This window comes from Branchiostoma floridae, chromosome 1 (assembly GCF_000003815.2).
Source record: "Branchiostoma floridae strain S238N-H82 chromosome 1, Bfl_VNyyK, whole genome shotgun sequence".
NCBI lineage: Eukaryota > Metazoa > Chordata > Leptocardii > Amphioxiformes > Branchiostomatidae > Branchiostoma > Branchiostoma floridae.
In genome coordinates, this window is record NC_049979.1 from 12,760,613 (window position 1) to 12,784,009 (window position 23,397).

General features: G+C 41.3%; 4 protein-coding genes across 5 annotated transcripts in view; 1 reads left to right on the top strand and 3 right to left on the bottom strand.

Moving 5' to 3' along the window:
• Nucleotides 1-839, bottom strand: part of LOC118428387 (protein unc-79 homolog) — a 20,689-nt gene extending 19,850 nt beyond the window's left edge. The window contains exon 1 of the mRNA XM_035838433.1: nt 814-839. Coding sequence (XP_035694326.1) covers nt 814-839 — 26 coding nt within the window. The remainder of the gene's footprint in view (nt 1-813) is intronic.
• Nucleotides 840-1,118: 279 nt separating this feature from the next.
• On the bottom strand, nt 1,119-10,527 carry LOC118418486 (protein diaphanous homolog 1-like). Its single transcript, XM_035824437.1, has 10 exons — nt 10,442-10,527; nt 8,546-8,815; nt 8,150-8,265; nt 5,732-7,200; nt 4,884-5,517; nt 4,176-4,274; nt 3,754-3,899; nt 3,210-3,285; nt 2,623-2,749; nt 1,119-2,233 (listed from the first exon to the last, which is right to left on the bottom strand). Exons 6-10 carry the CDS (start codon nt 4,271-4,273, stop codon nt 1,607-1,609), a joined length of 1,074 nt encoding a protein of 357 aa, XP_035680330.1. The 5' UTR covers nt 4,274; nt 4,884-5,517; nt 5,732-7,200; nt 8,150-8,265; nt 8,546-8,815; nt 10,442-10,527; the 3' UTR covers nt 1,119-1,606.
• A 233-nt stretch (nt 10,528-10,760) lies between these two features.
• Nucleotides 10,761-20,968, top strand: LOC118416558. 2 transcript variants are annotated; one of them, XM_035821702.1, is made up of 13 exons: nt 10,761-10,898; nt 14,866-15,152; nt 15,366-15,482; nt 15,919-16,005; nt 16,210-16,281; nt 16,519-16,752; nt 16,916-17,083; nt 17,367-17,686; nt 17,942-18,096; nt 18,579-18,769; nt 19,413-19,494; nt 19,726-19,835; nt 19,993-20,968. In XM_035821702.1, exons 1-13 carry the CDS (start codon nt 10,784-10,786, stop codon nt 20,014-20,016), a joined length of 1,962 nt encoding a protein of 653 aa, XP_035677595.1. In that variant the 5' UTR covers nt 10,761-10,783; the 3' UTR covers nt 20,017-20,968. The 2 variants fall into 2 exon arrangements, with proteins under 2 accessions (XP_035677595.1, XP_035677603.1); XM_035821710.1 differs by lacking the exon at nt 18,579-18,769 and adding an exon at nt 18,867-19,057.
• Nucleotides 20,249-23,397, bottom strand: part of LOC118428399 (integrator complex subunit 7-like) — an 8,797-nt gene continuing 5,648 nt past the window's right edge. The window contains exons 14-21 of the mRNA XM_035838444.1: nt 23,216-23,364; nt 22,681-22,875; nt 22,384-22,487; nt 22,032-22,100; nt 21,759-21,909; nt 21,455-21,553; nt 21,153-21,338; nt 20,249-20,866 (exon numbers count right to left, since the gene is read on the bottom strand). Coding sequence (XP_035694337.1) covers nt 20,594-20,866; nt 21,153-21,338; nt 21,455-21,553; nt 21,759-21,909; nt 22,032-22,100; nt 22,384-22,487; nt 22,681-22,875; nt 23,216-23,364 — 1,226 coding nt within the window. The 3' untranslated portion in view covers nt 20,249-20,593. The remainder of the gene's footprint in view (nt 20,867-21,152; nt 21,339-21,454; nt 21,554-21,758; nt 21,910-22,031; nt 22,101-22,383; nt 22,488-22,680; nt 22,876-23,215; nt 23,365-23,397) is intronic.

Here is a 23,397-nt window from a genome sequence, read left to right on the forward strand (position 1 = left end):
TATGTTACACTCAACGTCTGTACGTCGTAGCTGGTTGCTGGTCTGGATACCATGATGTTATCATGTATTAAATCAGAAAAAAATACACTATTAAACTTTTGTGCCTTTTCTTTCAGCCAGGAAGGGTGGTGACACTGGTAAAGGACCCAGAGGTAATGCAATTAACTGATCCTGATTATCCAGTACAGTTTAAGGCAGTTCATCCAATGATAACATGGCAATTAGCAGTTCGATCAATGAGAAAGTCTATGCAAGTCAGTCATTGCATTTCTATGTCTTTATTTTGAATTACTACGTTTTGAGGGAGTGGGTGGGGCTTTGGGCTCTATATCTTATGTGAATCAATATGAAATGTTTGTCATCATTCGTAGCTTGGGAAAATGACAGCTCAGAGACGACGGTATTCAAATATGAAATGTTTGTGTAATGTTACATTATCTTACACTACTTTAGTCAAATGTATGCATGATTTATTACTCCATCATGTTTAATCTTCAGCCTGCTAAGGTACTAGTAACTGATTGGCACTAAGGTTGTAATGGTTATAGGGTTATGCAGCATCTGTATCTTTGATAAAGTTAAGCATTGACTAAGCAACAGTCGCTACTTTTTGTTTTTTCTCTAAAGGATTGTGTATGGGGAGTTGCTTACCAACTTCCTGAGAAAAATCTGGACGGTATTCTGGAGCATTTGGCCTTCAGAGAAAATATCTACCACAAGGAGTCTGTGCCCTTCTATCCAGTGGACCCCTCCACCCAGCCCTTTGGTGTGATGGTTCATGTCAGTGTGAAGAACGAGAACAACCCACACTACCTGGGCCCTGCCTCGCTAGAAGACATGTCACACCAGATAGTGCAGAGTTCAGGGTGTGCAGGGAGGAACTCTGAGTATGTGTACAAACTAGCTGAGTTCATGAGAACTGAAGCGCCAGACAAACAGGATGATCAACTATATAACCTAGAGAGAATGGTTAGAGAAAGGGAAGCAAATCACACTGAATAGATAGTCCTTAAGCTGAGTTTTGTTGTAAGTCAGTTGTCTTCATTCCTAGCTGGTTAAGACTGTATAGAAAACATGCCACAGTCAATGGTCCTGAATAAATCATATGTCATACAAGAGAAAAATAATTGGCTGCCTTTTATTAAGGAGGTTAAAAAAGACGTTTATGTATTCCTGTCATACAGCAGGTCAAGATATTTGGACTGTTAGTAGAGCCAATTTAACAATATAAATTTCACACATGATCATTCAAGTGTAGGCTATGACTGTATTAAGAACTATACATGTAACCGTTATTAAGATATATAAAAAAAGGAACAGTATCATAACAATGCATGATCATAAATATGTTATCTAATTAGTAGCTGTAAACATCAGATTTGGAATGAAAGGAACTACTGCTACATGTACATGATCTACGAGGCCTACAGTACCATCCCTGTATCTAGCTGTCTTTTTGAATGGGACTACATTCTCTTGCCATATTGTCATGACTGCCATAGATATCATGAATAAAACAAAACTTCTAACACCACTGTCTCATCTGTCTTCAGAATCTCCTTAAAAATCCTAGTCAGTCAGAAGTTCTGCAGTGTGTAGTTTTGTGTCAGCTGGTGTCTGGTAGGACCTTCATCATCCAGTCTGTTTTCTGTTCCACGCTGGGAAACCTTCTGTACTTGGGGAAGATGCCAGATGGGGCTGGGGGCCTAGACTGGCGAGTACTGGACAAGTAGCCAGGGGCACTTGGAGGGGCTGGCCGTGGTATGCTTTCTAAGGGAGGGATATATTGTGAAGGTGGAGGGGGTATGTTTGATGGGGGCGGTGGCGGAATGTATCCAGGCGGTGGAGGTGGAGGAGGTATGTGTCCAGGGGGTGGTGGAGGAGGGGGTATGTGTCCAGGGGGTGGTGGAGGAGGGGGTATATTTCCAGGGGGTGGTGGAGGAGGGGGTATGTGTCCAGGGGGTGGTGGAGGAGGGGGTATGTGTCCAGGGGGTGGCGGAGGAGGGGGTATGATTTCAGAGGAAGGGGATGTTTGAGCAGCAGATAGAGACATGTCCTTCATACAATTGCTAAGAGGATGAGTCAAATTGTTCCTGATTTGTCCATTGACAGAGTCCTCAAAAAATACATCATCGTTCTTTGCTCCAGAACTGTTCACAGCTGGACCGTTTAGCTGCAAGTCCATGGTAGTCCTGTTGAAGTTGGGTAGAACACTGGCATCAAGCTTCTTCAGCTGCTCAGGGGTACAAAAGATTGAAGTCAGACACATGATTACCAGTAAGACTGGAGGACATACTTGTCTTAACAAGTTCTTATACTATATTTAGTAATATTGTAATAAAGCAGCCTTTGGTACTGATCACTTGCAGACCTACCTTTGAATTAAGCAACATGGCAGAATATGGTGAATTTTGAAAAGGTGCTAATGGCATCAACATACAGTGGAAGTAAAGTGCATCTTTGCATTTGAACTATTCTATTCATCTTCATGACTACAGTACAGGACATTGAACAGAGAAAAAATCTACTGTCTACAAATCTTAGCTCACTCCATGAAGAGATGATAAAGAACATTGAACCTGAAGTGATAACCACACATCTCAAAGTACGAACAGATCTTACCAGACGTTCATTGATCTTGACCGAGCAGGGTTTGACAGCTGACACAGACTTGCTGTAGTTGTATCCTAAATGCTCATAAAAGCCCTGTTTGTCATGGGTGGACAGGTACACCCTCTTGAACCCAAATCTGGCAGGGGAAAAAGATATTTTCATTATCACATTTGTCAATAGGGAATGACAGGCAGACACAAGTGGATGCATGAAACTGTTATACTGTATGTATAGATACATTTACTGATTTGAGCCTGCTGATTTTGTTGTTTCTACATAAAGACTCCAGTTGTCAGTCAGAAACAGCTGCTGACCCGCATGTCAGTATATTCAACATGTGATATGGGTGTGGCCATCTGGCTTAATGGTCACAAAATGTTTTTAGAAAAAGCTTGTAAGTCCATGTAGCAGAACACGTGGAGCCTTCTTGCTCGGGACCATTATACAATGTTTCATGTTTGTATGAGTTCCATCTGCATTGGAATATGGGCTGTTTAAACAACAAGGTACATCCTGATTCTACAATGAGATACGTCTTTCAAGTACTGTACCATATAATTCTGTATCCCCACCCAGAGCATTGCAGCCTCACCCACCTGTGAGCTATCTCCTCCATGTTCTCCATCAGTCTCCTCCCCAGACCACGCCCTCTGTTCTCTATAGACACCACAACTAGGATGTAAACATGGAACACCACAGTGAGTACTCTCAAGGATGGTCATTATGATATCTTAAGGGGATATGTAAATAAGTGTACATTTTGTGACTTTAACATAAGACTTTGCTGAGCCTCCACAGCTAAATCTTCTTACAGCTAACCTCAGCCTTTGACACGTTGGCCTGTGTAAGCTCTGATAACTGTCTGGTCCAGATCAAAGAATAGCAAACCCTTTCATAAGTCTTTCAATTCTTTTATAGAGTGTTACCTAGTAGCTCACACTTGGGAGGGAAGATAACACAGTCAAGAGGTCAGCTTTAGAAGCAAAATGAAAATATGGAATATAATGGCAACCAAATTATCAACATATTATTGCTTTCTTTTTCCTTGTACACTGTCATTGCCCAGTGAAAATATTCCTAACAGGACTATTCAACTTGAGGTCTTCAGAATGCGTTCTATCACTGGGAATCCCTTCTTACCTGACTCTACCACCACACTGTCTGCCATGCCCAGCACCCTGCTGATCTTACAGTAGCCCACAACTTTCTCCTTGCCTGATCTGGTTCTCTCCAACATGACAATACTACATGGCAGGTCATTACTGGACTTTTCCAGATTCCGCTCCCTAAAGAAAGATGGGGCAGACACCGGTCAGCTTTGTAGTACAGGTTAATGACAGCTGATAACGAGTAAGAGAGAATCAAGAGCTGCTGCGATTATGTTATCAATAACAATACAGCAATTTGAACTTCATTCTTTTCAATTCCTTCCATAATCTCCCCCTTCTCTTTGATTAACAAAAACTTGAGCTTGCTCCACGTACTCCACTGCATCCTTTTAAAAATCCAACGTTATAGTGTGAAACAAAGCAATTGAAAATCCATGTACATCTGGCTGGTACCTGAGTGCCTGGCTCCTGGGCCACTCACTGTTGAGCAGTTCAACACAGGACTGGGTCAAATCCCGGCGATCATGCAACAGCACAAACTCTGTGTCCATCCTGAAACAGTCCATCATCACATGTAGTTATATCTATCTAACATAACAGGTATATAAATAGTCAGGGTCAACAAGAACAGAAATTGTCCTCTTTGCCCTTGACTTTGATTTCTGCCCAAAATGAGTTTTGAATATAAATTCTATGTATTAAGACCAACATTGCACATTTACATAGAAAATTTGATCCCATTCTAAATATGTTAACGTTACAGTACTGTAACAAGCAACATTTTGATGTTAATACAAATAACGTTATAACTTTCTGCCTTAGTAAATATTAAGACTAAAATTCATGTCCTGAGTTACATTCATGTCCTTTCTGACCACAAGCAGAGCACTGATAACTCACAAAACTACAATCGGATCACAAGCATGTCTGCAGTATTCACGATGGTGTTTCTTAAATCATGAGTTCCTTCTAACAAAATTAACGTTATATCGGGAATCAAGACATGCAACCATTTCAGCAGCATTGTATCACAATACAAAGGACGAGATCGCAAGCACACGGAGACTATATCTTGTCATTGAATAGCGTTACAAAATAGGGTTAACCTTCTTACACGGTGAATACTGGGCTACTGCCCCCCTCCCACTCAACTCAACTTACTGTACGAGCGGGTTACTTCAAACGGGTCCGGACAAGAAGAATACTGCTTATCAGTCTGAGACGGCACCGGACCGGACCGGTATCTAAGCCAGCACGAATGCCTTTCATACTCTCCTCGTGCGCGAAGCTATGCGATGGCTGTAGACACAGGACACTGCATCTGTCACCCAGCTGACTGAATAAAAACTTCCAAGGTCAGGGGTCAGGGTTGTACGCTCCGGATTTGCAGTACTAACAATAATCCCAAGGGGTCGCCCTTACACTATCACTCAACCCGTCGAGCTCCCACAGACATTGCCCACATGCCATAATGATTCTAGATCACACTAGCAATAGGACAGAAAAGACCACACTTATCATTATGGTTAAACCAAAGAGGTTCAATTAAACCCGTATGATAAAGTTTTGTTAACCGAACTATCAGCTCACTCAGTGTTAACGTTACCAATTGTAAACATATAACATTAACGTTAAACGTTTATAGATGGAGCTTTGGCTATGGCATTTGTTCAGTATTCACCTCTTACACATTTCTCCAAGATATCCAAGCAACAAAGTCTAACATGAAATCAAATGCAGAAATACAGGCTATTCCAACAGACCTCTTAATGTTCATCATGTAACGCTAGTTCACCTTTATCCGTTGGGTAACATATATCCATTGCTTTCTAAAAACAGTGTATTTAGGCACATAAAGTCGGCGGGTGATAGTTTTAAACTGTAATATCCTGAAAATATTGCAATTTGAAACTAATGTTCATCAACGTGATATCCCCAAATACCCTGTTATTAAAAGCAACGAATATAGGTTACCCAATGGATAAAGGTGAACTAGCGTTACCGTTCACAACATGTACATGTAGAATACAACACGGTGTATTCCTCATCACCCGAGGTTCCAGCCCGACTGCGGATCGGATCACCCGACTGCTGGAGGGCGACCCGACCCACGGGAGGGCTGGGCCGAGGGGGATGTGGAATACACTGTATTGCATTTTATTTATGTCATACCCACTTGTTAAAACACATGTTTTCATGCGAAATGTGACAGAAGTTGCAAAAATTTGGTGTCCTCAAACAAATTGTTACAACAGCAATGTTCCAACGTCCGAAACAAGCATTCAAATTTTCGACTGCGCCGCACACGGCATGGGCAGAGTACGTTCAAAGTGTTTGATGGAAGCCTGTGTGATAAAACTTCAAAGCATGTGTGATACAGCTTTTTACGTTATCGCGGCCCAAGTATATGACATAAAATACAATAAACTGAACAATATCAAGCCTTGATATCATGTCAGCAGCAAAACAAATGACACGGTCATCCTGCATACCAGCAATGCATGACATCATACTTTATGAATCATCATCACTTTCTAAATCCTGTACAAATTGTTTTGTATTCTTGACTTTAATGCTACAGCTTGCCTGTTCAAAGGAACTTATCTGTAATTTGACATACATGTATATCATCAATGTCTCTTTAACCTCTTTGATTTCACAAAGTAACAATTAACTACAGGTATCTGTACATACATTCCACAAGTAGCAATTAGAGACAGTTATATTTTACTTTCAAATCAAAAAACATATTTCAAGATACAACAGTCTTGTCTCATTGTCAATAAAGGTTTAAGTCAAAGTGAAGCAGTGTAAAGCCAGGAAAGCCTTCCTTGAAGACTTTATTAGTAAAATCTCATTTGCTACACATGCTCATCAGCAGTATACCTTACAGGTAAGCCAAGCGACATGATGGCAAAGCAGCCCATTTACAAAACGTTGTTAACTTCTACCAATAGTACAATTTTGCACATACAATTTAATCACGAGAAGGAAGAATTAATATGTTTTTACTTATTGGCTGAAAGGACCTCTATTATGGAAGACTTCTGTAGTCGGATGAAATAAAATAAGCTGCCCTGTGATGTAGCATCTGTTGAAATACGTCAATGAAGATTAGACATCCAGGTAATAAGATACAGCAAAAATCAGTTACTCAAGCAATTGGATATGGAGTCACTGACAAAAAACAATGAATGTTGTTTGAAACGTCTGACCGTTTCCAATATTATTTCCAGTTGCTGGGGTGACTACTTTTAGGCACAGCTGTTGAAATGTTTTGCACTTGAACAGTCTCAGAGAACACTTTTTTTCTGCCAGCTCTCATCAGTAATTACTGCCTCCTCCTTCTCCAACTTGGCCATGGCGTGTTCCTCTCTCAGTCTGAGTCTGCGCTGCCGTTCCTCATACCTCCTCAACCAGTCATCCTGGATCTGCTTCTGTGGGTCCACAATGATGGTGATACCAGCAACACCCAGACCTGCAAAATAAACACCACATTTACAATGTTTCAAAACAGTACAGGCCACAATAAATTAATCACCAACAATCAATTACTTAAAAGGTTCATCTGAATTCAAAAAGAAACTAGAGTCCATTCCAAGACACCATGCGGATGTTTGTTGCCATTGTTTAGAATTGATTTTTAAGTTTTGTAATTATATGTCTAGGACATTTGATACTTTAGAAATATTTTTAACACTGTTTCAACTTTATAAATATTTCCCTGGTCCTGTAAAACTTTGGAAATATTCATGGTGTGGAATTGGATACTTCTAATGGTTTCTAAATAATGATAACAGCATTCTACCATTATTTGCCATTTTCTACCATTTTTTGTAAATGGTTCGGTGGGCTGAGAATATAGCAATTCACACATCCTTGCAAAGTATGGTTGGGTGCCGTGCAACAATGGCCCACCACAAAGGATCCACCAGTGCCCAGCAGTGAAATCTAAAAATATACAGATGCAACAATAGGGCTTACTTTTATGGGGGCAATAAACCAATTTTACCATTTGGCCAGGTTTACCATTTTTTGTAAATATTTGTAAATGTGAAATAATCACAGAGAGGTTTCACAATTATTCTGAATAAAGGTAGTTTTGTACAGTTACTTTAAAAATGTTTCTAAAATATTCAAAGAAATTCAAATAAATGAGTATTTTCTTAGTCAATTTTTTGAAAATAATTGAATTATTGTGGCTCAGATATTCTTTTATTCAAAATAATTCAGACTAATTATAAATATCGCCTAAAAACCCTCATGGTGTCTTGGAATGGACTCTAAGTTACTAACTTATTACAATTTTACCAAGTCTCTATGTTTGTCTTTATGGGTTTGGGCTTTGACTTTTCCAATTCTCAATGAACATACATGCACTTTCTGATATTTATGAGTCTCTCAACATAAGTATTCTCATAACTCACACAAAGCAAAGAAGATCTTGATGAGAGGTCCGGTTTTGCGAGTGTAGCGTATACGGGCTCTGCTGCTCATGTAGACATAAACCCCTGCACCAATAAACGACAGGCCTGAGACCCACCTGTCAGAACAAAATAAACAATTTGGTGTAAGAACGTCATAATTAAAACTGTCAAGTGTATATCAGGGCATTTTGCAACAAAGTTTGCATTTGGACTTTCACAGATTGGTTTCCTGCTAGACTGCAATGGCAATGGAATATTTAACATTACTTAAATAATGGATTTACATTCATTGAAAAATATGGTACACATGTATATCAAGCATAACATATTTAACCTCCTTTTTTTACAGAGGTGAATATGGATGTTAACTGTGATATTATCAAATCTGAACTGTACCTGCAAGATTGACACTCCCCGAGATACGTCTGCAGCCTGCCCCGTTTCCCCAGCCCGATGTCTTCCTGTGAGTCGACCAGCCAGGGGATCCTGGTGGGCGGGTACTGACTCAGCATGGCGGGGTCCCGGGGGACTCTCCTGTACGGCTGAGGGGGGGCCTCGGGAGGGTCTCTGGTACCTTCATCTGCAGCTGGGGGGCTGTCAGCTTCTGCAGCTCTTACACTCAGCACCGAGGCCAGGCGATGGAACATGGTGCTCGTTCAGTACTTCCTGTTAGATCGATGTAAATGGACAAAGCATGACAACTGGTCGTTAATTAATAGGGGTTAAAGGGTACCTGGAAATAATATTGGAAACGGTCAGACGTTTCAAACAACATTCATTGTTTTTTGTCAGTGACACCATATCCAGTTGCTTGAGTAACTGCTTTTATAATAATGGCCTGCAATACAGATAACCAATAATCTCCTTGAGATAACCAAGGAGGTTAAAACCTTCTTGAGCAACAAAGAGTGACAAATGTTGCATACAGGAATACATCAGGATTAGGGCTGGGTATCGGTACAGCGTACCGGTACAAAACCGGTTTTTCTTATTGGACCGGTCCAGAAAAACCGGACCTGAAAAAATTAGGTGGACCGGATGTTGGACCGAAAAAAAAATTAACATATCATTTTATCAGGCATTCACACGTTTTGGCGCTTGCAGTTGGAAGAAAATGACAAGAGTGAAGTAGAGTAGAGTTTATAGTAAATTCTACCAAGGTTTACAGTCAATCGCACAGGTGCAGTTAGCGTTGTAGTGTTTTAAAACGCCAGTGTAAGTCTAATACTCAACCAAATAGATTTCTTGGTAGTGAAATGGACCATTGGTATGAGTCATACTGAATCAGGTCCAGGTTCAGGTCCGGACCTGGACCTGATCCTTTGGACCTGAACCGGACCTGAATTTTCTGTACCGGTACCCAGCCCTAATCGAATGTCGGACGACTCGGACCATTACCAACTCGGACCAGTCAACTCGGCCCATCTGCCGGGACAACTCGGACCATCCCCCCACAGCTATTTCATTGATTTTTTTTTTCGAAAATGCAATCCCAACACTAGTTTTATATGTACATACTCTGAAATGAGAAAACTGTAGGTTGGATTGATTGGGTTGTGTAATTCATCGGAACTTTTCGGCATAACCTCCTTGGGCATTCCATGCGGCGCACATTAGGTCATTGACCCCGAAATACGCAGTGTGTGTGGACACGTGGATATATGTGAGGTGCTTCTAAGAGAGGACAGTAGTAAACTTTATCATTTCTTGCTCTTCGGAATAGCTTTAGACAAATAAGAAGTGGGTATTGATCAGAGAATGAGTCATTTTTGTTGAAGATTAATTGCTATTAAAATCAAGAATTTTTTTTCAAGCCGACCGTGTCCACTTTGTTTCGATATCGCCGGCGCCCGCGGCACATATGATACTAGATCAAAGGACCGCCACTCTGTATGACCAGGAGACTTCTGAAGTTCTAATAGTAGCAGCTGGGGACAATCTTTATAATACTAGTACAAATGTACCAAGAAATGTCAATTTTTTTTTTCAAAAGATAAGTAATTTGGTCCGACTTGTACATGGGTGGTCCGAGTTGACTAGGGGGGTGGTCCGAGTTGACCAGATTTTCAATGGGCCGAGTTAGTAATGGTCCGAGTCGTCCTGATTCCGCCCTAATCAGGATCAGGATCCAACTTAAAACCTCCATGATTTCAGCAGATTCAGTCTGCATCTACTTTCTCAATGCTATTTGCTACACATGCATGTCCCATTGCACATGTTTTCCACATATGAAACAAAATAACGTTATATAACATAGAACATGTCATTAATCAAATCTCAAATTAAACGTACAATGTCATCATTTGGAGTAAAACACAAGTCGACCTTACCAAGTACTCACGTTCTGATCTACGTTACCTTTGACCTTAAAAAGAGCTGTCTATGGCTTTTATTCTACCGCCTGTAAATCGCGTTGTATACTTACGTTTGTAAAAGTATCTTAACGGAGTAAATGCAGCTTCAAAATCTCATTATTACATCAGTAGTTTCTAGATTGGCATGTGAAGTATTTACACCTTTTCGTACTTGATTAAGGCACGCCTTATTTCTGTGCCGTGAACAGCCTAGTCAGCTGACCAGTCGACAGCTGACCGTCCGTGACCACAGTGTGGTCCGTGACGGTAGAAACTCACCATGGCGGCGTGCAGTCCATACGGCTCGTGGAAGTCTCCCATCTCCAGCGCGCTGGTGGCGGAGAGCGGCATCCGCCTGTATGACGTACAGGTGGACAAGTCGGGTAAACATCTAGGTAAATCTCACTGCGTTGATCTTGTTGGAATTTCTTTGCTTCATGGTGCTTCTGTTGCAATTAAGAGTCATTGCACGAGAAAACCAGGCAAAACCAGGCAGAGGCCGGAAGATGGGGGTCGGCCAAATCGACTCAAACTTTTTATGTGTGATAGGTATGTGGAACTATGAACAGCCATATAGTTAAAACCCTCCAGCTATTTTTCGTTATGGCGTTCTGGGACCCCCCCCAGGGACCCTCTAAAATCCAACAATTTATGCCTGAAAATTACTAAAATTTCGATGGCTATTTTGAAAAATCCGATCAAGATACGAACAAAAGTTTTACATTTTCATATAGCATGAATTCTTAAGTGTTACAGACCAAAAGTTGAAGATGGTACATTAAAGTTTAGAGGGTGTGCTAGGGGGTTACCTGAACCATTGAAAGCAGAATTTTTGTCACTGTAAATTTTAGTCATTTTTAAGGCGCAATAAAATCTATGCCCAGCGGGTCTGGTGAATGGTTTTAATGTTGATAGAGAGAGGAACATCTACTTATTCAAAAACAATCGTCGTCTAATTGGGCCATACATAACGTGAGCCGTGAGAGGGGGGTCTTTATGGGGATTTTTCGGGTTTTGGTCTTTAGTAAATCGGGTGATTATATTACTCCATGGGGGGTAAGTCGTGGCGAATGTTTGCGAAGTTGTTTGTGAACCATGCATAAGTGTCAAAATATCATGGTTGATTGGTAATATTAATTTGGGCTCCATATGGGGGATTTGGGGATACCATAAAAGGCATTGTGCTGATTTTATACATTTTTACTGTTGCTTTTTAATGTTATTAAACTGGTATCTGTTCCTAAATTATTTGTACATACCAGCTATGTTGTGCACAATGAGAAGGCTCTACATGGGGGTTACCAGGACTCAACAAATGTGATACCATTTAATAGAAAGGGCACGTGGATGCGGATATACCTAATGTATATTTAAAAAAAATAGAACAAGACCACAGCGAAGGTCAAGATTAATGCTTTTGGGAATGGATAAGTGTACATTATACTTTTTTCATCAATACGGGTGCATTATAGGTACTGCTATAGACAAACAACATTACATCGGTGGTTTGTATGCCTGACTATTCATCATTCACCACTATAAGGTCATGCTAATTTAGGGAACTGATGTGAGCCCCGGTCAAGCGGAATGCACGGAAAAATTTGCCTTTATCATGTCATATTTCAATAAGGCTATTTAAATGATGACTACATGTACATTGTACTTTTTTTTATCAATTTCGGTATACCATAGCGCACAGTTTAGGTTACAAAGTGCTGTACATCAATTGCTAGACATTCATTACCATAAGGACAAACCAAAAACCAAATCTATCACAAACCCTTTACATGTAGAACCCCTTTAGTATCAAGTTAACTGTCGAGACGCAAAATCAAACGCAAAGGACAGTTCACTTTTGTTTTAGTGGTGATAGCACTTTTGTCAAAATTACGCTACGAAAGAATAAATTAAAGTAACAAATTACAAAAATTACAGCCAAGCAGCTTACAATATTGTACAAGTCTTTCAGTAGCACAGAGGTAGCATGAAAGCACAGAATTTGTGGCCACTAACGTGGAGTCAATAAACTAAATTTAGATGGATAGAAGAGGAATGCAAGTGGCAGGCACTGCAAACACACTATATACTAGCATTGACTACATTCATCTTTTCATGATTGAACTGGCAATAACCAACGGCCTTGAATCATTAAAGCTAAAGTAACTAAAACTTGTGTCAGGCCATTTTCTTCTGCCCGTTATAGGCTACATGACACTTCCTTTCCTACAGGTATTGGAAACTATCGTAGGCACATGCACATACATGTAGATCCTTGTAAAGGATTCGTCAAAGACTTTGTTTTTGGCTTGTGGTGTGCACATCAATTATAAGCTTTTTTCATTGTCAGAAAAAAAGAAACGTTTAGATTTTAACCGTACTGTAATTCATACAAAGCAGCTACAAAATGAGCAAATATATGCCGTATATTGCAAACACATCGGCAAACGTGAATGTGTACTAATTACTTAGAATGCCAACGTCAATTCCAAGGTCGAACGAGAAGATATGAAAGAACGAAAATCAAGAATCCGTTGTTTGGTATATCATACTCTGTGTGTTTTGTCATTTGTTCAGCTTTCCTGACCATACCACCTCACCATAATCGATGCAAATTTTTTTGGCAATTTTTTTTATTAGCCTACTCGCATCAGTTCCCTAATCAGCATGACCTTATAATGCTGAATGATGAATAGTCAGGCATATTTATGTAATGCTGTTTGTCTTTAGCAGTACCTATAGTGCACCCGTATTGATGAAAAAAGTATAATGTACACTTATCCATTCCCAAAAGCATTAATCTTGACCTTCGCTGTGGTCTTGTTCTATTTTTTTAAACATACATATAGGTATATCCGCATCCACGTGCCCTTTCTATTAAATGGTATCACATTTGTTGAGTCCTGGTAACCCCCATGTAGAGCCTTCTCATTGTGCACAACATAGCTGGTATGTACAAATAATTTAGGAACAGATACCAGTTTAATAAGATTAAAAAACAACAGTAAAAATGTATAAAATCAGCACAATGCCTTTTATAGTATCCCCAAATCCCCCATATGGAGTCCAAATTAATATTACCAATTAATCATGATATTTTGACACTTATACATGGTTCACAAACAACTTCGCAAACATTCGCCATGACTTACCCCCCACGGAGTAATATAATCACCCGATTTACTAAAGACCAAAACCCGAAAAATCCCCATAAAGACCCCCATCTCACGGCTCACGTTATGTATGGCCCAATTAGACGACGATTGTTTTTGAATAAGTAGATGTTCCTCTCTCTATCAACATTAAAACCATTCACCAGACCCGCTGGGCATAGATTTTATTGCGCCTTAAAAATGACTAAAATTTACAGTGACAAAAATTCTGCTTTCAATGGTTCAGGTAACCCCCTAGCACACCCTCTAAACTTTAATGTACCATCTTCAACTTTTGGTCTGTAACACTTAAGAATCCATGCTATATGGAAATGTAAAATTTTTGTTCGTACCTTAATCAGATTTTTCAGAATAGCCATCGAAATTTCAGTAAATTTCAGGCATAAATTGTTGGATTTTAGAGGGTCCCTGAGGGGGGTCCCAGAACGCCATAACGAAAAATAGCTGGAGGGTTTTAACTATATGGCTGTTCATAGTTCCACATACCTATCACACATAAAAAGTTTGAGTCGATTTGGCCGACCCCCATCTTCCGGCCTCTGCCTGGTTTTCTCGTGCAATGACTCTTAAGATTGTTACGTTCCGGACCGGTAACTTAAAATTTTCTGAACTTTAGTTATGTTATCATAGGTCGTGATCCACACGTCTGTTTTATGCCGTGTACTTGGCTGCAGGCACTGCAACATCGATTGAAATTAAGGGGAAGTGCAAGGTGCAATCTTGGGCGTTGGTCTTGATTGAAACACTTTCACTTTCAGAGGTAGACCATGGTGCAAAATTTTGGGGACATGGCTTATAATTCTTCAAGCAGAGGTTTCAGTTGAGGGATAGTAGTTACAATTCTTCAAGCAGAGTTTTCAGGGGAAACTTTTAACGTCAAGCAGAGTTTTCAGGGGAAACTTTTAACGTCTGCGCCTGACTGAAACTTCACTTTGGAAAATAATAATAAGTAGTGGCCACGATTTCTTTAATGTTGGTGCATCCCTATTAAGGGCAGAATTGCAGGTTTGAGTAGACAAGAGTAGAGTGGTTGGAGCTAGGTAGGAGTTTGGGCAAGGTTTGAGTTTGGGGTAATCCATCTTGTATTATAGCTGAAGTGTCTTTCGTCAAAAAAAGTACATATCATAGGCGTATATACTGTGAATTCTTTAAATTCTTATTTTCTTTCTTCTACTTGGATGTGTTACATCAGACAGGGTATACTGGTCTGAGCTGCGCCCCGCTGAAGGTGGCCGTTATGTGGTGTGTTCGAAGGACGGAGACTCCCAGCCTACGGAGTGGACTCCAGAAGGCTTCAATGCACGCACCCGTGTACACGAGTATGGTGGAGGAGCCATGTTTGCACACAATGGAGTGGTGTACTTCTCCAACTTCACGGACCAGCGTCTGTACAGGCAGACCTCACCTGATGCTGCTCCTGAAGCCATCACCCCTGCTGACTCAGGCTGGAGGTTTGCAGATGGACACTTCTGTGAGAAGGTATTGTCAATGTCATCATCTTTGCTTTATCCAAGGAGGTTAACCTTAACTTGCATTAAATTCTTTGCATTCATAACCAGTAGAAGTTTAAACTGGCTAAGCTGTTGTATCATCAATGCTTGTTTATTTTGGAGGAATGAATTTACACATAGCTTTGAGCAAACTACTTTTTTATCAATCTGCCTTTGTTTATTCTTGTTGTTGTTGTTGTAGCTGAACATCATCACAGCAGTGCGTGAGGACCATAGTGTTGTTAACAGGGGCGAGGCCAAGGAAGCAGCCAACACAGTTGTGGCCATCCATCCTGACACACAGGAACAGTTTGTGTTGGTGAGGCAGATACATATGAGTACATTTATACTGTCTGAAAAAAGTTATGTGTGTATGTGGTTTTATCTAAGGGTAAGCAAATGTCAGAAAACAAAGGGAAAATGGAAACATGTAATGTTAGTATCAAACTGATAAGTCAGTACCATGGACAGGACTGCTATGGAATGATATGTGTTCAATACTAGCAATGTTAACCGCCTTGGAAATAGATACAACATTGCATATGATATAACAATGAAACATACTTCCTTGTGATTACATATAGTTTGTCTGTTAGGGTGTTAGAGGATACTCAGTATAGATCTTGGCTTGTTTTCAGTCACTCTGAAAGGACTGGCTTGACATAACATTGTACAAAAGTTAAGTCCGCAGTCTCATTGAGCCTGACTTATCCTAAATTTGGGCATGGCTGATGGTTGTGACCTTTTCCCCGCAGGCCTCAGGGTCAGACTTCTATGCTTCTCCCCGTGTGTCACCTGACGGCAAGAAGATCTGCTGGACTCAATGGAACCATCCCAACATGGTCTGTTCTGTACTTCTGCAGTCCACAGTTGTGTAATTGTGTAGTCTGCATACTCATATATGATGATGTCACCATGTTGAGTCCAGACAAATAGTCAGGCACATTTGTTTATTGCAGACTGTGCATGTTAAAGATGAAGTTATTAAACTGCCAACAAGCAAAGTTGATGTAATTAATGATGTTGGTGTGCTGTGTTCTCTCCAGCCTTGGGACTCCACTGAGATTTGGCAGGCTGACATGCAGCCTGATGGGAAGGGGGTCAGGGAAGCACACAAGGTTGGTCACCATGCTCATCTGCTGTTAGTTGACTTGTTGGCCTTTCCATGGTGCTGAAATCATGGTGCTGTAAGGCCTGCAGTCCAGAGGTGGCTCTGGTGTTTTTGCACTACCATTTGTTGTAGATGTACATGAAGTAACAGAATGTACATGAAGTCCCCCTATAGCATCTCAATATCACAATTGTGAAACAATAACAGCTGTTAGAGATAAACTGATATTGTGTGTCATATATAGGTGTGTGGTGGGGATGACATCAGCGTCATGTATCCAAGATGGTCTCCCAGTGGAGAGCTGTACTACATCAGTGATGTCTCTGATTGGTGGAACCTGTATCATGTGACCTCATCAGGTGACCATGTTGCCATAGGACCCCAGCAGAGGGAAATCGGTGGTCCACACTGGCAGTTTGGAAATGCACCATATGACTTTGATCCTGACAACGGAGTAATTGTTACTGCCTATGGCATGGTATGTGTGTTAGTTTTATGTTCTTCAGCTTCTCTATGTGCATTATTACAAAGAGCTGATTGATCCATTTGAGTGTTTCACAGCTGTATGAGGAGCACTGTTGATGCATTTTATGCTATACTTTAACTCACCAACAAGCCATGGTTATTCCCTGAATTGGTAGGAGCTTGGCTTCTATGAGATGGGGAGTGGAAAGCACCTTAAGAACGTGGACACTGGGTTCAAGACCCACAGCTACTTGGTGATGGGTGGGAAGGGGTGTGCCTACTGCATAGCCAGCAGCCCCACACAGTTCCCCAGTGTCATCAGGGTTAACTATGCTACTTCTAAGGTTGGTATGTTATATCATAATCCTCTGTATTAACATTAATGATTAAACTGGAGTAACTTCAGAACTGTATGAATTGTTGTTCAAAACAATGGTTCTTTACCATTGCATGTTTTAAATACTAGTAGTGGAGACACTGGTGTCACCTCCCAAAAGAGGATGATCTGAACTGAACTGAGTACCTTCAAGTGTGACATTATATCCTAAATGTTATTTTGTCATTTCATGTCTCATTGTTGAGTTATTGTAAGCGTTTAATTGCTAAGCTTGCTGTCAAACACTGTAGGCCGACACTGTGAAAAGTACGAAGGACATGCCTGTGGACACAGGGTACTTCAGCATTCCAGAGGAGATCACATTCCCCACTGCAGGGGGAGACACAGCACATGCCTACTTCTACCCACCCAAGAACAAGGACTTCACAGCGCCAGAGGGAACCCTGCCCCCACTGCTGGTACGCGCTCATGGCGGCCCAACATCCTCCTGTTCCAGCACCCTCAACCTCAACATACAGTACTTCACCAGTCGTGGGGTCGGGTTGCTGGATGTCAACTACAGGGGCAGCACTGGCTATGGCAAGACATACAGGAACAAGCTCAGGCTGAAGTACAGTAACCTTAACATTATTAGGACGGGGGGAGAATGAAAAAGATGTCTGATTTTAAACAATGATTCGATTCCTGTTGTTAAAAAGCCATTTACCTTCCATATAATCCTATGGGCCTTTGCTTACACAAGGTGACCTATACATGTGAGGGGGCTAAACCAAATGTTACATGTTACAACAGGCTCTTGTGAGTCATGGAAAAAATGGCATGTACCTGGTGCTCCTGATTTATCATGCTGTGGTTCTGTTGCCAGCTGGGGAATCCATGATGTGGATGACTGCTGCCATGGAGCCCTGTATCTGGCAGACAAGGGCAAGGTGGACAGGAAGAGACTGGCCATCGATGGAGGGTCAGCAGGGGGGTACACCACTCTGGCAGCCTTGGCCTTCAGGGATATCTTCCATGCTGGTAGGGACTTGCTTCTTGATTGTCTTACCGGTTAACACTCTGACAGTGTCGCATTAGTAAAAACAACATGCATGAAAATCTAGGTAGAAGTGTTTGTCTCACCTGGCCAATCTTATGAACACCGTGTTTGTCCAAAATAGTTCATACACACTGCAGTCTATCCTTTCATTTGCTTTTCTAAAAATTGATTTTTGTTATCTGTTCTAGTAGACAATTTAAGTGCTGACAATTTTAGTGATTTGTTTGTTATTATGTTGCACTACCTTATTGTAATTGTAAATTGCATGCATCAGGTCGGTTGTCATTCATAAGCATGAGTATTTTCCCTGGCCTTGATACCATGTCATTGACAGCTGTTGTCACTCATTATGAAAATATCATATTTCTCACCAAATGCTTTTTTCTGTCGGTCTTTGAACCATGAAGGCTGGTTGTCATTCTTGACACGATGACAACCATGCGCAAAACTTCTATCATATTAGGTGTAAGCCATTATGGTGTTGGAGACTTAGAGGCCCTAGCAAAGGACACTCACAAGTTTGAGAGCAGATATCTGGACACCATTATTGGTGCATACCCTGAGATGGAGAGCACATACAAGGAACGTTCTCCCATCAACCATGTGGACAAGCTGAGCTGTTCTATTGCATTGTTCCAGGGAGGCGAGGATAAGGTATGTAAGACCAGGGAAGTACATCTTACAATGACTGACAACTGTAGGCCTCTACTGTGACACATACAATGTAACCTCTACTGTACTAAATAACTAGGAGTAAGCCATTATGGAATTGGGGATTTAGTGGTCTTGGAAGAGGAGGGCCACAAGTTTGAAGCAAGGTACTCTGCGACTATGATTGGCCCCTATCCTGAGAGCATTGACACTTACAGAGATCGCTCCCCCATCAACCATGTGGACAAGCTGAGCTGTCCTATCGCATTGTTCCAGGGAGGGGAAGACAAGGTTGGTTGAAGTATGACAAACATGAGGTCTACTTCATAGTAGAAGGTGATAAGGATACTTTTGCTTCGAACAGGGACATCTGCGGTCACGTATGGTTACGAAACATCATCATCATCATTTTGGATGTGTTGGTTACAAACAATGGTATCTATTTTACCACTCAAAGAGATAATATTACAATGGCCTCGCATCTCCTTAAAAATAATTTCTCAGGACATGTGACAATGCAGATATTGGCAATTAGCAATCAGGCTGGGTTGGAAGGGGAATAGGGTGTTTGCAGCGACATAATTATGGTGTCATTACAGTGTGTAACAAGTCCAAGGTTGGTAAAGTTAGTTTGTGTCCTCCACAGATTGTACCTCCTAACCAGGCAGAGATGATGTTTGAAGCCGTCAAGAACAAGGGACTCCCATGTGCCTTTGTACTCTTCCCTGGTAAACCTTTAAAGTTGCACCTTCTCTGATGCTTTCATGCCATAATTCATGCATTAATGCCAAACATTCAGCAGTTGTGCTTCCCCTAAGATTAAAATGAAGATTTGTTTTCTGGCCATACTAACTTTTAAGTATTGGATGACATCAACCTAAATTCAATGTATTAGTACAATAACCACCGAACAGCGCCAATCAGAACAGTGAGAACCTGAATTTCGTGTTTTCTTCCAGATGAACAGCATGGATTCAGGAAGGCAGAAAACATGAGGAGGGCTCTGGATGGAGAGTTCTACTTCCTAGGCAGGGTGTTCGGCTATGAACCTGCTGACAAGGGTGGAGAGGTGAGTGCAACTGCTTGAAATTAGTGGCCCTGTAGTCTATGGTTTGCTTCCTTGGCAAATTTGATTTGCAGCACATCTTTGTAATCCAACATATTTGGAGCTGAACTAGCATTTATCTTATTGTGATCAACATCTTCTATATTCTATGCCTTTGCAGATTGAGATTGAGAACATGGCTTAGCCCCAAAGTATGCCTGTGCAGCAAACCTACAAGTCCTGAAGCAAGAGTTGTGTGGAAAATTCACATGATTCACATTATACACATTGGAGTGTGACTCCAATTTAATGATGTATGTAATCATGATCTCTTAATCCAATGTCCAAAGATGTGCCTGAATAGAATTATTAGAAAAGATGACTAAAAGAGGGGATGGGTAATGGATCATACACCAAAGTATGAATCACACGAGTGCTATTGTAACTATGAAATCTTCTACCTTTTGATAATGAGCATTTATTGCGTACACATGGATACAATACAACGTGTAGCTATAAACGAATATGAGGTGCATGTGTCATAAATGTTACAACATGAGGATTTTCAATCGATATGTATGAATAATGTTTCTCTGCTAGACTGTATCTGCTTCATCATTTTCGGTAATATGCTGTAGTGAAAAATTACTACATGTATCTAGCTTGGAGTAGCCTGTACACAGAACCCTAGTCTCTGATGACCACTGTAGAACAGTGCTCTTTCTATTGACAAAGCTGAGCTGCACAGTTCAATTGATCTTCTATTTGCCAAGGCATCCTGTTCAGAACCGTGATGCACTGCTCCGAGCTGGGGGTGGGGGTGGAGGCTGCTGGTGCCTGGGGGGCTGGGGGGCATTAGGGTCAAAAGATCTCACCAGCAGGGTCATTTTGGGCCCCGTTTTCCAAGAAAGGCCAGAGGTGTCTATAACAGAAGCCTCTGCACACACAGTGTGGTTCCCAGGGAAAGGGAAGTGAAGAAGGAACTGTGCACTGAAGTAGTCATTGTGTGGTTCCACCAGCTCCTGCAGCTCATTGTTCAGGTTGTCCACTCGGACCTGGAAGAGTTAAAGGCAATGTTGAGTTGCAATGAAATATTTAGCATTGGAAGTTTACTGTCCTGTAGCACAGGCATTTAATAAATGCAACATAAGACTCTTTCTGTCCGTCTGTTTCAATTTTTCTAATTGTATACATTTCTGTTGATAAAGATAAACCTTTTTTTAAGGTTACTACAGTTCAACTCCCTGCCAACAAGCAATCTCTGAAGAAAGAAAAAAATCAACCAAGGATATTGGATACATACCAGTATGTACAATTGATATATGAAAGATTTTGAATTACCTTCTGTTCCTGTGGAATCTTGGTGTCAGAACTGGATGACACATCCAGACAGACTTTGTTGACAGCCCTGAACAGCCCCGGTTTGGCCCCATGCTGAATCACACCCTCTACTTTCAGTGCTAGCTGTGTGTCAGTTGAGACCAAAACAGGGTCGTTCACACTTCTCTGACTTGGGGACAGGGCAAGCTGCAGAAGTAAACAGTCAAAAGATGTACAAAACGTCAGAAATTGATAAATTGTCACAGGAACATTGTAAAACTGCCAATCAGAAAAAAATTTAACATAGAGAGAGGTGAACAAACCTTGATTTGAGTTGACTGTAGTGCCTGGAAGAAGTACCTGGGGAAGTGCAGGGGTTCCCTGAGCAGCATACAGGAAGCTTTGAAAACACTGGAGACTTGCTGGAAAACAAAAGCCAGTAATGTGGCTTGCATACTACATGTACATGTATTCAACTTCCATCGCATACTAGAGAAGGACCAGATAATAGATGAGTCATGCTGAAAACTAAAACAAGTACAGTATCAGAATTGTGTGAATATAAGAAGAATACATGAATCAGAAAGGGAGCAAAATATCCCTCCCCAGGTGAAAATAATAAGTTACCACATGTGTGATGGCTGAGCCCTGGGCCTCCCCCAGGGTTTTCTGCACCATTTTCAGTACATCCTGGAACACAGGTGGCAGGGCCTCCCCACCAGACTCCCCCCTACTGAAGTCTGGTACATCCCACTGGATATTGTACACATCTGCTGAACTGTGGGCAGGTTCAACACCATGTTAACTAACTGTACAGCAACATCAATCAATAATACACAGACAGCTATTTTGTGAGAAAATGTCAATCAGGTTGATGTTAGAAATTAAAAGCAAACTTACATATACTGGTGGTTGTGCAATACCAGCACGTCCACAACATGGGCCATGAGGAGGCAACCCTGTTGTAAGCTGGTGCATATGATAAGGAAAAGAAACATCTGCTTTTGTCTGTAAATCATGTAATACTAGTAAACATTAAAAGTACCACATGTGTGATGGCTATCCGCAAAGCTACCCATACTCTAGATGACAATTTAGCAGGATGCCTTAGACACTGTCTCCAAGTAGGACTGGACATAATTGTTACATGGGACATACATTGCTATTTTTTTGCCATTGCATGTTCGTTTCTTGCTTCTCCACACTTTATGATTTTTCATTGTCATCCTTGTTTCAAAACGATAAAGGATACTGTGTCAGGCTCTTCAGTGTTGTGAGGTCAGCATCAAAGGAAGCCTGCAGCAGATCACCATATTTGGCTGATAACATACGGAACTGGGCGACACACTGCTGCAACTGTGGAAGACAGACAGAACAAAACATTGTTCATTTGAACATTCATCATAGGTCCAGGTGGGAACACATGGAAAATTCAAATCGTGAAGAGAGGCAATCTAATAGTAAGTAACCATGAACCATGGTATCTTGGAAGAAAGTGGCCTCTCTCATAAATTGGAACAGTTCAATTCAAAGGCTAAGAGAGGTGTACCTGAGTCCCTATTCTTCCAGTTCTCTGTATCTCTTTCCCAGACACGTTGGCCATTGCTGTGGCAATGGCGGGAGGAGGACAGGTCTGCAGGGTGGTGCAGGCAGCCAGGAGGTTGGCATGTGCCTGCAGCAGCTCCGCCCGCAGCTGGGTGAACTGGGTCTGAAACTCCAGCGGGAAGGTGGGGGTCACGGATGCCTGCAGGACAAGAGGAGTTGTGCAAAGGATGCATGTCTGTAGTTCCAACTATAACAATAGGGTAGTGTTCCATGGTTTCTCCCAATAGTTGTATAAGAAACGGGTAGTTTATGGCTCCGATTAATGGGTCTGGTTAAACCATTTTGTTTATAACAAATAACATATGCCATGGCCTGGTCCACATAATTTTGTCCTGGCAATCTCCTTCATATGTGTTCTCTAACACAGTAAAATATTACTGATAACAAATGCATCAGTATGCTGTAGCAGTGCAAACTAGTCAAATTCAAGTATACGGTACAGCAAAAGGAAGTTTTGGGATCCATGATAATGATGTTACCTTCAAAGCAGTAGTTCCTTTTTGATAGTGCCCACAGGCTTGAGCCAGGCTAACTGTGCCTTTGTGTTGAGGTTGGTCTGGATGTATGTGGGAAAGCTGTTCCTCTCCAGCACAGAACTCCCTAGCGATATCAGCCAGAAGTGCAGGTGCTCAGATGCAACAAGAGATGGCAGACGCTGGAG